The 13,409-nt window shown below is 39.2% G+C and overlaps 1 protein-coding gene across 12 annotated transcripts in view; it reads left to right on the forward strand.

Annotated features, from left to right (window-relative positions):
* Positions 1-13,409, forward strand: part of tcf7 (transcription factor 7) — a 79,537-nt gene that overhangs the window by 53,610 nt on the left and 12,518 nt on the right. For all 12 annotated transcript variants that reach the window (XM_069667647.1, XM_069667681.1, XM_069667672.1 and 9 more), the window contains one exon: positions 8,606-8,693. In XM_069667647.1, coding sequence (XP_069523748.1) covers positions 8,606-8,693 — 88 coding nt within the window. The remainder of the gene's footprint in view (positions 1-8,605; positions 8,694-13,409) is intronic.

The following is a 13,409-nucleotide window of genomic DNA, read 5'->3' on the forward strand; positions in this document are numbered from 1 at the left end:
AAATTTAACTTTCATTTCCCCTTAAATAAAGAGCTAAAAGCCTAGTGGAAATATTTGCAGAAATGGTGGTAAAATGTCTAAAATGTCTAACTTAACCTTCAGTGCAGTTTAAAAATATGAAATGTTGTATGTCATCATCTCACATCGATAGTTCAAGAGCATTACAATAGGAATGACAATGACTTGGATGCCAGTTTCTGTGGTAACCAGGGACCTCTGTTAACCATTGTTCTGTTGTTACGCCTGTTTTTGTGTTTGTTCGTGTTTTTGTGTTCTCGTGCAAGAACACAAGTCAAATCGGAACAAAGGAAAATCTCTGATGTCAGTGTTCTATCTGTAAACAGAGCGGCACAGCACAGTGGAAAAAGTGGGATCTACATTTAAGATGTTTTTGTTCTCTTTTTTTTTCATCTCATCCGTCTCATTTTTATCTCACCAGAATCTTTGATGCTCTGATTCGATGATTCATCTTTCAGATTGGCCAAACTAGGTTTAAAGGGGGGGGTATTATGCAAATTTCAAGCTTCATATTTCGCTCTGTGATACCTGTGGAGTAGCTTAGCATAATTTACAGTAAAAATAACCTCATTTTCTCACACTGGTGCTCACTGTGCAGGCCCTCATACAGCCTCTGTCTGACACGACTCTGTCCCTTTAAGAAACCCCGCCACGTTTAGTCTGGACATCCAACATTGTAACATTATATATATGTCTTATAATGTGAAACAGCATAATCCCCTACCTTTAAATATAAGGTTGAAGATAATTGTAGTCAAGAAACGATCACTGATCTGATCGCTGTGATCTGTGGAGTTCGACACGGTGTGACCACCTGGTCAGTCCAGTCACTTCAGTCATGTTTTCGGTCTATAACACGTGCATATAACAACAGGATGATCCAGCATCATCACTTTGCTTTGACTGTGTTTCAGATATGACTGATGGCTCGGACACTGAAGCGTGAAATACAGATAGAAAAAGCAGAAATGAAACATGTCTGCTGACAGTCACACTTTGATCTGCAAGATTAACACTTGCACTGTAGTCTCATGTGGTCTTCAGGTATTACTGTACGAGTGCTGCAGAAGCAGCGTGAAGTTGCACGCAGCATGCATCGGTTACATGTTCACAATCCTTGATTGTTGCTTCACCTCTGAATATTTGTCAAGTTACACCTGAAAAGTAAGAGTAGCAACATGTTTGCCCTGTGAACAAATCCAAAAAGGACCAAAAACAACAATTAATTGATCTTATTGTCTTTGTATCTAAAACCTGATATTTAACTTCTCTGTGCCATAGAGCTACAATTGTCCTTCAAAGCTATTAAAACTCATCAATGAGCTAAACTGGCTAGCTAGCATGAACATACACTTTGCAGTTTACTTTGGCTAAAACCCACATACACCAACCGACTGTTGTAAATAACACTTTTCAGTCTGTTTGAGTGACTTTTTTTTTTTTGAACAATATGTTTATTGACATTTTACTCAAAACACGAGTGTACAGTGTATAGTTATAAACTCACATAAGTGTACACCGACTCTTCCCGACTGCACTGACACACAAGTGATATACGCAAAACTTCAAACAAACAATTTTAAGTCAAAGGACAAAAAAGGAGAAATTAAATACATAAATACAAGATACAAATGAAAAAAATAAATAATAAAAATAAAATAAAATAAACCTCTCAGATAGTAACACAAAAATAGTACAACAAATTGATGTCTAATCAATCTTATTTAAAGGTAACTTCATCTTCTAAACTCTCATTAGCCTCATTAAGAGGTTTACATTAACCAGTACTCAAACCTCCTCTTCGTCCGCTAGCTCAACACCTTTCACAAACAAATCAAATGGTCCCCAAACCTTCTCAAATAGTTCTTGCTTCCCTCTTTGTATATATGTTATTTTTTCCAAAGGAAAAGTTATCAACATTTGCCTGACCCAGTATGTGACATTTGGTCTACTGGACTTCTTCCAAAACAATGCAACTGATTTTTTTGCATGCATGTTTGAGTGACTTTTACTAGAAACTACAATACCCAACTATTTTAGAAAATGAGTCCATGTATTCAACTCGATATTTATGACCCATTTTTACTATTTCTTAAGAAGGAATCAATTGTACTGAGATGTTCTAATACATTGTTGGTAATGCATATTTGTTTGATTTTTAATGGCATTTGCTGTATTATAATGCCTTAGCTTTTTTAATCTTAATTTAGTCTCTGTTTTTTTATTTTATTTCTACTTTTGTGAGTTTAGTTTATAATGTCAAGTTAAAGTTTTCATTTCATTTTTATTCCTAAGATTTGTTTGAGACCATAGCCCTACAATTATAATTATTTATAATAAGTAACCTTTTTTTAAGTTGTGGGTTGCCTTTTATTACAAGAAAAAAAACCCTTTTCTATTCTATGCTTTTCTTATCTTAGCATCTTGTTTATCTATCACATTGTTACATGGCTGTGTTAAATACTTGATTCAGATTGGTTAATCACAGCATTCTGAGGTAATAACAGACCGTTGCTATGAAGAACAGACCGTTGCTAGGGATTCAGCTCGAATCACACAATCCAGACAACTAACTGTAATCGTATTAATCTGCCAAAAGAAGTCTGGTAAATTTTACATTTGTATGTTTGCAGAGGGAAACAGCGGTGTTTAAAGACAGTGAATGGAAAAGAAAATGACGGTGACGAGACCTCAATCAGGTGCTGCGCTGATTCCTGCAGTCTGGTTTAACTTGTCGACTTACTTCACCATCAGTGGAAATGTTTCCATTTAATCTGAGTCATAGCAGCTAGGTAAACTCATTTTAATGTGAGTAATAACAGCTAGCTTAGCTCATTTTAAGAAGGCTAGAGTTAACCTGTATTATAATGCCTTAGCTTTTTTAATCTTAATTTAGTCTCTGGTTTTTTTAATTTCTACCTTTGTGAGTTTAGTTTACAATGTCAAGTTAAAGTTTTCATTTCATTTTTATTCCTAAGATTTGTTTGAGACCAAAGCCCTACAATTATAATTATTTATAATAAGTAACCTTTTTTTAAGTTGTGGGTTGCCTTTTAATATAAGAAAAAAAAAACTTGTTACCCCAAATTAACTCTTAAGATGGTATTCTATTGTATTCTGTTCTATGCTTTTCTTATCTTAGCATCTTGTTTATCTATCACATTATTTCTTGGCTGTGTTAAATACTTGATTCAGATTGGTTAATCATAGCATTCTGAGGTAATAACAGACCGTTGCTATGAAGAACAAACCGTTGCTATGGATTCAGCTCGAATCACACAATCCAGATGACTAACTGTAATCGTATAAATCCGCCAAAAGAAGTCTGGTAAATTTTACATTGGTATGTTTGCAGAGGGAAACGGCGGTGTTTAAAGACAGTGAATGGAAAAGAAAATGACGGTGACGAGACAGAAAACCTCAATCAGGTGCTGCGCTGATTCCTGCAGTCTGGTTTAACTTGTCGACTTACTTCACCATCAGTGGAAATGTTTCCATTTAATCTGAGTCATAGCAGCTAGGTAAACTAATTTTAATGTGAGTAACAACAGCTAGCTTAGCTCATTTTAAGAAGGCTAGAGTTAACCTGTATTATAATGCCTTAGCTTTTTTAATCTTAATTTAGTCTCTGGTTTTTTTAATTTCTACCTTTGTGAGTTTAGTTTACAATGTCAAGTTAAAGTTTTCATTTCATTTTTATTCCTAAGATTTGTTTGAGACCATAGCCCTACAATTATAATTATTTATAATAAGTAACCTTTTTTTAAGTTGTGGGTTGCCTTTTAACATAAGAAAAAAAAACTTGTTACCCCAAATTAACTCTTAAGATGGTATTCTATTGTATTCTGTTCTATGCTTTTCTTATCTTAGCATCTTGTTTATCTATCACATTGTTACATGGCTGTGTTAAATACTTGATTCAGATTGGTTAATCACAGCATTCTGAGGTGATAACAGACCGTTGCTATGAAGAACAGACCGTTGCTACGGATTCAGCTCGAATCACACAATCCAGACGACTAACTGTAATCGTATCAATCCTCCAAAAGAAGTCTGGTAAATTTTACATTGGTATGTTTGCAGAGGGAAACGGCGGTGTTTAAAGACAGTGAATGGAAAAGAAAATGTCAACAGACTCTGACGGTGACGAGACAGAAAACCTCAGTCAGGTGCTGCGCTGATTCCTGCTGTCTGGTTTAACTTACTTGCTTCTTCATCAGTGGAAATGTTTCCATTTAATCTGAGTCATAGCAGCATTTTAACTCATTTTAATGTGAGTAATAACAGCTAGCTTAGCTCATTTTAAGAAGGCTAGAGTTAACCGTTGCTGTGGACGCAGCTCTCACTGTGAGTGTAACGGACGATTTTTAAACGGTAAACTGAAGTATAATCATTTTTAAAAGAATAAAATCATTTCTAAATCAATAAATTGTGTCGTGTGTAATAAGCGCAGTAACGTATAGTGATCACGGAATGGAACATTTTCCCTTAGATAATTATAGTTACTTAAGGGCAAGATGTTCTACGTCTTAGCTCTTTAACAAGCAGAACAAAGTATAAAGTAGGCACAAAAACAACCGTATGAATAGAATCAGAAATGAGTAAACAAATTTCAGAGAAAAAGTAAAACAATCATTAAAATCGAGATATTTAAAGTGTCCTAACTGGCTGTATATTCCCCTTTGTTTTTACATAATTGAGTAAATGATGAGAGTTTGAGTCACTCGGCTTAACAACAACATGAGAAAAAGGGAAACTGTGTATTGGAAATGAAATGTGATGAATAATAAGGCACAAAAAGAGTCATATTAGTCATGGCTTTTATAAGTGGTAGTTTTGCACTGTAAAAAATATACTTTAATTATTACTGTGACTTTTGATGTTTTCGCTCAAGAAAAGTAACGGTCCCTAAAATTTGTCAGCACTTATTACCGCCTTTACTGTAACAAAACACTACAAAGTCTCTTCTGGTCTGGGGCTCTTTTATGTCACCACACCGGCTGCTTGTCAACTCATTTAAAGGCTCTGATGCTGCAGCACTTGCACTCTCAGTGGTTATAAACACCACAGCACATTATCAGTGCAGGAATGCTATTTTCAGCTCCCGACTCTCACTTTGACGTGCACACGCTCTGATAGCGGCACTTGCAGGGGCCACTTTGAGTCAAATGGTTTCCCTTTTATGCGTTTCCCGAGATGCTGACATGGAGAGTGTGAGATAGTCGCTGTAGTTGTCATTAGAGGGCCGCTGTAAAAGGGGCATTCCAAACAAAACTGCCCCATTACTGCTGCCAATTTTCCCCTTGAGGTTTCCCAATCAACATATAGGGCTGATGGTGTCAAAGCTGAAGCACAAACGTGACTTGCAGGAAAAAGGCGTAATGTTTCCACCACATGCAAACCTTCAAAAAAAAAAAAGATTTACATTGTGTTTAAGATTTCTGCTTTAATGTTAGCAATGCAGACGTTTCAGGGAGCATGACTGAAGTCGACCATCTCAGCATCAACTATAAACATTCAGTGTTAAATGCTGAAAGTCATCCATATTGTCAACAAGTAATATCTATTATTATACAACAGTTAGTTCCGACCAAGTAATCTGATTGGATAAGAGACATTCCATGAGTGGCGATATAGAGAACAACATTACTGGGACTTTTCACTCTGTGTATCACTCCGCCTCAGCCAGGTGTGCAGCAGACCGTGTATGTCTACACGCTGATACCTCTGAATCACACAGCAGACTCTTATTTCACTGGTTGATGATAAATTAAAACAAACAGATAAATGTACATGATCAAATACAGCCGATCTGTGGTAACCTGTAGACACAGAGTGCAGGAGAATGTTTGGGTTGCTTGGCAACAACAGTCCAGTTTCAGTTCCGGACCAGAACTAGTCTAGTTGGTAGAGCATGAAGTTATCTGTTGCTGATTGTTACTTTTTACTACTATGTGCCACTTGGTTAACTGTTAAGCAATATCACACTTGAGGTTGTGATGTTGGACTGAATATCATCACTGCTGTGATTATCTACGACTGAATCACAGCTGTGATGATATTCTCTACAACATCACTCCCTCTGTGATTTTGCTTAATGAACAGTTTAACGGGGCACTCTGCTGAGTTTGATCAAAAGGAATATGTCACTTCACTTTAATCCTTTACAATATTAATATACACACAGAAAAATCCATAGTGCCTGAGGGCACATTCAGACTGATGTTAGCCCTCTAGCAATACAGCAAAACAGCCTCTGTGCGTTGGAGCGAGGAATCTGTGTAAAGATGAAGACCTGTTTCAAGGTAGATGCAAAGATAGTACACTACTGTACACTGCCTTTTCTGTGAAGCAGGACTACAACACTTTTAAGTTATTATGTTAATAATATTTTTGTGCTTTTATTTTGTAAAATGTTAAAGAAGCACAAAGCTACATGCACCAAGGTGGGAAACATGGAGTTTCATGGTGTTCCCATTCTGCATTAATCCTCCAGTTTTTTCTTTGGTTCCAGCTTCAATTGTTTCAACTTTGTTTCTTGGAAAGCTTGTTATGTCAGTCAGTTTGACATCAATTAACTCCAGTACCCATGAGCCTCAGTTACCACTGCTATAGAGGTGAAGCTTGTCAAAGGCGCAAATCGGAGCGATCAAGAATTCAAAATTGGAAACTTCGGGAACAAAGTACTACGACATAATTGCTGAATTCTTTCAAACTTGGCCCATGTATAATTTCAAATTGATTAAAGGTAATCTTTGGCCTGCTGTTACTGGTGCAAATTTAAGCTCAGAAAATATCTGATACTTTTAAGCTCTCATGAACACAGGCAGGCTCCTTTTGAATGCATCAAGACATGTAAGTATGACTGCTAAGGTGCATTTCAGAAAGAAACATCCAATTACTAACATAGTTTTTAATATTATGATGATTTAACCAGAGAATGTCGCCTCCAACTTTACACCTTTACATACTGGAAACAATGTAACCTGATGTAGCAGTGTGCTGCACAACAGTTGAGCCTGGATCAAAACTTTCGAATCCCACGTCCCTTTGCGTGCAATAGTGCTGCAGTCTCGTGGATATAACTGCTGAGTTCGTGCTTTGTCGCTCAGCGCTGTTATGAGTCTGAACAGAGCCTGAGGGCGAACCCTGTGTTTACGATATATGTTGGACCTTGTGTGTTTGTCTCAGTTTGACACAAGCTGCTGAGAAAAGTCCTCCATGATGTAATCGTGACACATGCAGAGAAGACTTTACAGCTGGGAACAGAGAGCTGATTTTGACTATTTTATGAGTAATAAGCGAGTTAATTTACTAAGATATATTTGTTAGCATATTTAGCAGGTTACATCACTGGCTATTTTATTTAAAGAGTTGTTATAAGTCAACGCTTTAACTTTTTGGAACAGAGAAATGACTTTCTTCTGTAGTAAATACTTGGGATAAGGGAGGCTTAGATGGTGACTAATGAGAAAATAGATCTGTTAAAAGGATCTTATTAATGTTGTTTTGCTTGTATCTGTCTTATGGTAGAGAGATAAACTAGAGGAGGGAGAACAGAGTGCAAGAATTTTTGCACAAGAGACCACTGAAATAATACAGGGGGTTGATAAGTTCTGGGAAAAGATGAATGAAACGATGGGAGAAGAAGGGTAAGAGTTGAGGTCTGTAATGAAGGGACATAAAAAGGGAGGGGAAAGAGAGGTAAAAGGTAAAAGAGAGGTGAGAATGAGGACAAAAGTGAGGCGTTAAAGGGCCTGGACAGTGGACGGGCAGAGGGCTGTAAGAGAGGATGAGGGAGGGAGAGGAGAAGGGAGGGGGGGAAGGGCGTGGTGGGACAGACGGAGGGAGGGGAGGAAGGATCGCAGTGGTGAGACAGGTCGACTGACTCAGTCACATTCCTGTCGTCCAGATTTATAGTGGCTCGGGGTCCTGAAACAGGCCCGGAGCCGCGGCCAAATTACAGTCATCTAGAGCATTCCTGTGCTGCAAACACAGGTTAGCAGCCGGGCCGCGCTAAGTGCTAGGTGCTGCCTGTTGACAAATGACTTCCTTTGAAGGGCACGAAGAGAGAGACGGGATATTTACTGTGTGGGGGCACAGAGTCGAGCTGTCTGTGTTTCTTTTGTTGGAAAACATCTTTGCTAAAAGCAGAGCTGAAGTGATGTTTGTTTGTGTGCGTGTTTGGGTGTGTGTCGTCTACCCGTATCTGTGTGTGTGTGTTTTAAAATGTGGGAGCCCGCAATAAAGCAGTGAAGCCAACTGGCGACATGGGTTCCCAGTGGAGGGTCCCAAACACGGTCGCACAAACAGCATCATCTCACACTGACACACTGTGCCAGGATGGGAACAGGAGTGTGTGACCTGTGTTATTAAGGCCATCTCTTCGTTTAATACCAGGTTCCCAGACTGCTAATAACCCTAATAACCCGTCAGACCCGGGGCCAAACCCAGGGGCCGCTGACCTGACCCTAACTAGTGTTTGTGTGTCACAGGACAAAAGACGAAGAAGAGGAACGTTTATTAAGCGTGTGACGTCTTTAGCGATGATGTTAATGTATGTAATGCGTCCGTGTGTGTCCTCCAGGCGTTCACAGGCACCAGTCCCAGGACCTCTCAGGGTACTACTCCCTCCCTCCAGGCGGCGTCGGACAGATCACTCCCTCCATGGGCTGGTGAGTCTCTCTCTCACACACACTCTAACACACGCACACACATATTTTTACATGCTGTGACTCATTCTGCCCTTTGTGTACTTGTAATGACCTTGTTCTAACTTACAATGTTTCCCTAACAATAAAGGAACACACCACGTCTGTTAAATCATGAGAACTGATGTAAAGCTAAAACCTTGTTGATTAATCCGTAAATTGATTGGAAGGAAATTATTTGGCATCTATTTTCAGAACTAATCTATAATTTTCTTAATTTTTATTAAGTAAAAGTTCATAAGTAAACTTTATTTGGTATAGCACCTTTCACAGAGCAAAGTCACAAAGTGTTAACAATCATAACATAAAAATGAACAGAGAAAAACTACAAATGTGCAAAATTACACAAGATGATCAAAAGCCATTTTATAAAGTTATCTAAAGCTGCTTTTTAAAAGCATCAGTAGAAACTGAAGAGAACAGTTTGCATAGGGAAAGTGTTGGAGCCACAAATTCAAAGGCTCGATCACCTTTTGTTTTAATATATATATATAAATACAAAACATGACCCGCCTGTCATGGTTTTCTTCGCCTTCTGTGACACTAAACTTTGTATTTTGATTGTTGGAAAGGGTAAATAAAGCTATTTGAATGTGTCACCTTCGACCTTCGGGAAACACTTTTCATTGTTGTTTGACATTTTATAGATCAACAGATAGTGGATTCATTGAGAAAATAATTAAAGTTGCAGGACTAAACTAATGCTCAATGCTTGAGGGTATAAATTGCATATGAATTGCAAAGTGCAGCAGTATATTCAGAGTATGTGTATATATATAAATATCACTGCCTAGAAGCTTATTGTGGTATTTTATATATTAAGTAACGAGTAAACTGAACACCTTTGGCTTTCAGACTTCAAATATGTCAACTTTTATTTTAGGAAATCAGAATATTCTTATATTTAATTGACCAAACATTTACTCAAACAATATAGAAAAGTAACCAGCAGTTTAATCAATGATTAGTCGATGTTTAGTCCACACCCAGTGGGTTTCCTGTAACAGACTTCACACCGATAACCTCATGTAACCTCTAACCCTGAAACATTTAATTTTCCAAGTAAAGTCGTCTGCTAATCTTCACACCTCACATCTGCCATCCTAAACACCATCATCATCATTATTCTCATCATTACATGTACACACTCTGACCCAGGTCACTGTTACATGCATACATCAATGTCTCACCTGGTGTCAGGGTAGCTAACCCAAGGGCCCCGTTGTTATGGAAACCACTTCCTTTGATCCTCCATGTTTGGGACTCATACTTGAACCTGTGAACTCAAAACAAAAGGAATGTGGACGACTGCAGCACAGAAAAAGAAATGTCAGCCAGAATATTGCTGAGTCAAAACTCCATTATTAAGAGACTTAAAGACGCTGAAATACTTCATCTTTTAGTCACAAATAAGAACAATGAGTGGGTCTTTTTGCTGACCTACGTATGAGGGACTTACCGAGGTTTAAAAGTTGATGTTGAAATCATTTGTTAAAGAGAAACAACAGGCAGTACTTTCACTACCTATCTATATATACAACTTTCGGTTGTCCTTCAGATGTGGTGGATTCTGGGAATTGTTGGCTGGTTCAGGTAAATTCTGTCCTTAAATGAACTCGCCAAGACCCCAAAATTAAACATCAAAATTAGCCTGTTTTTTGCTGTTATTCACTGTGGTGGAGCTCCCCTCTCTGCCGCAGCCACATCTGTTCTCACATTCAGTCGCTCCATTCGGACCTTCCATCAAATCCGAGTCGATTGTGAGCTCGCCATGTCATGCTGGTTGATTGTGAACTTATAATGTCAGGCTTCCATTGATTTATGGATCAACGCAAATCCATTTATTACAACCTACAGTATCTGTGCCTGGATGAAATCCCCTGCAGGAGCAGTTAAAGGCTTACATCAAATGTCATGGAGATTTGGATTTGGAGCTTAAAACTCTGCGTTTGCTTAAATGTGTGTTTATGTCTGTTTTTCATGTTTCTGTAGGACGAGCTGTCGGCCCCCAGACTCTCGTCGAGTCTGTAACTTAGAGGCGTTTTATGTTTTTCAGACACTTCACTGTGGATCGCACAAATATTATTAACAGCTAATCTCCTTTAACCCAGATTATCTTCTTGTTTTGGCCCCTTGTAGTGTGAGTCATTGTCAAAGAAGGAGAAGGGGAGACGTTAGAGATGAGCGGTTAAATGTCAAACTGTTGTTTCTCTTGTTTGACTCTTAGCCTGATCTGTCCTCCTTGTCCCTCCGTGACCACCTCTGTATGTGCCCCAGGCCTGTGGTTGGTTGAACGGATGCGGCTCTGCAGTGGAGGCCGCTGTGGTGGGAGCAGGAGGCTCACAAACATGTTGCATTATTAAATACAGTGAGAAATAAGAGCTAAATAGGATGTTTCAAAGCCTCTTTAACAAAGCAGATTGACACTGCAGCACAGCATCCTCCTGTCCCCTGAAGGGATGATGTTTTGGATTATGCTTGATAAGAAGCTCGTCCATACAGCCTGTTTTCTGACCTCTTCAAAAGGTGAGGGGGAAACGAGTCTTAGAGACAAATGAAATACAATATTGTTTCCATTTGGGGATAACTTATCTAGAGCAGTGGTTGTCAACTGGTCTAGCCTCAGGACCCACCACCTCCTTAATGACAAATCGCTACCCAAATGTTTTAAAGAATAAAATGTATTTAATTAAAATCTGTGTGGTTTGCGTAAGAAGAACATATTCCCTCTACAATTCATTAAATTAACAGCCTTTTGTCAACAGAAATAAACAAAAAAAGTGAAACATAAGTGCAGCTACTGTCGGGCTTATCAAGTTTCAAGAATGTAACTGTAGCTGGGATCAGTGGAAGTGAAGTGGTCCTTCAAAATAAAAGCGCAGCACAGACTTTTGGCCACAACTTTTTCAAGCACAGCGCCGCGACCCACTTTTGGGTCCCGCCCCACCTCTTGAGAACCAGGGATCTAGAACACAGTCATTGTGTTGCGCCATGAAGAGCAACAGAAATAGTTGTTTAAAGAATATATAAAGAGAATTACTCAACTCGTGCAGCTGACCAGTCACTGTGTGATCTCGACATGAATGCTAGATTGTGTGTTGTGGAAGTGTTGGGGAAAGTTTCAGAAAATATTCAACCAGGGGAGCTGGTTAACTCAGTCGGTGGAGCAGGCGCCCTCGACCTTGATGCACCGATCGCAGGTTCGACTCCAGGTCTGCCGATCATCTTCTGCTCTCTTTCCCCCACATTTCCTGTCTCTCTTCAGCTGTCCTATAAAACAAAGGCAAAAAGCCCCCTCCAAAATAATAAACAATAAAAATTCCATTCGCAGTATTGATGGAGTATACTGCCACTTTACTGACACAAAAATGGAAGATGCATTTTTACAGCCGGAGATTGAACATCTGGTGTTCCTAAACTTTCCTGTAAAGTAAAAAAATGTTCCTACTTTGATGCAGGAAAAGTATATGGAGTGGGTCTTTGATAATGTACCTGAAGAGCTGGAGAGCAGTCAGAGCTCCTTTCGGTTGGTGTTTGAAACAACGTATGAAAACTATTTGACGTCATTCACTGACATTTTCAAACTCTGCTGGAACCAGTTTTCAGGGATGTGATTATTTAGTTGTCTGAAAGTTTGAGTCAAAGAGCGTCATGGGGTAGCTCGTCTAGTTTTCCATGTCATTCCCAGGATGCCTCTGTCCAGCCATGCCTTTCACATCGGAGGTATTCTTCTGGTTGAGTTAGCGCGACATCCCCGTCACTCAGGAGTGTGTGATGTTGCAGATGAGGGCTGCTGTTTAAACTCCTTTTCACACATTTATGGAGTGATGATTGACATATTTTTGATTCTTGGACATTGTTAACGGCCTTTATATGAACAACACATGACCTTAGTTGTAGTTTGAAACACGATTACAGCCTGACTGGTCCTCCAGGAGCTGAGCCCAGTCACCCCTGGATCTCCTCCCAGCTCACGTCCTCTGCTGCTGCCCCCTGGTCCTTAACGATTAACACAGGGTAGAGGAAGAGGACAGAAATGTGTGTGGTGATAATGATGAGTGAAAAGGTGTTTAAATGCTGGATGTTGATTGGAGTGCGTGCGTTTGAATACGTCGTAACATAAGGATGAATCAGTCGAAGGGGGGGGGATGGTTGTATTGGCTCTCAGGAGGCAGACGTGTGGTTTTATACATATCAAAGGCTCTTGCTTACATCCTATCCCCACTCACTCTCGACCTCCCGCGGTGTGTGAGTGTGTGTGTTTCTGCTCCCGGTAAGCCACATATTGACACACAGCTGTCAACAGTGCTGATCCAGAGCTCGGCGGGGGATCGCCGTGCATCACGGCATCACAAGAGCTTCTACAACAAAGTGGTTTTAAAGCATCAAACAGAAGGTTTCACTTTAGAGGAGAAGAAGGAGCTTTTGGGATTCTTTCTATCTCGGGCTGAAGTTTGTTTTACAAAGGTGTTTGTTTGAACATTAAATAATATAGCAATATAAAAACACATCTACACTTACACACACACATTCCTGCTTCTTATGTATGGGAAGTTTGGGAATGTGAAGGGTTAGCCAAAGGTTTCCTTTTAAACTCAAGACAAAAAAGCAAATAAAAGGGATAAATACGAATAAAATGTAAAAAAAATGATAATTCCAGTTATATAACAATCTATTTAA

Source organism: Semicossyphus pulcher, unplaced genomic scaffold, assembly GCF_022749685.1.
Source record: "Semicossyphus pulcher isolate SPU_LCO1_2020_fin unplaced genomic scaffold, fSemPul1.0.p SCAF_10, whole genome shotgun sequence".
Lineage (NCBI taxonomy): Eukaryota > Metazoa > Chordata > Actinopteri > Labriformes > Labridae > Semicossyphus > Semicossyphus pulcher.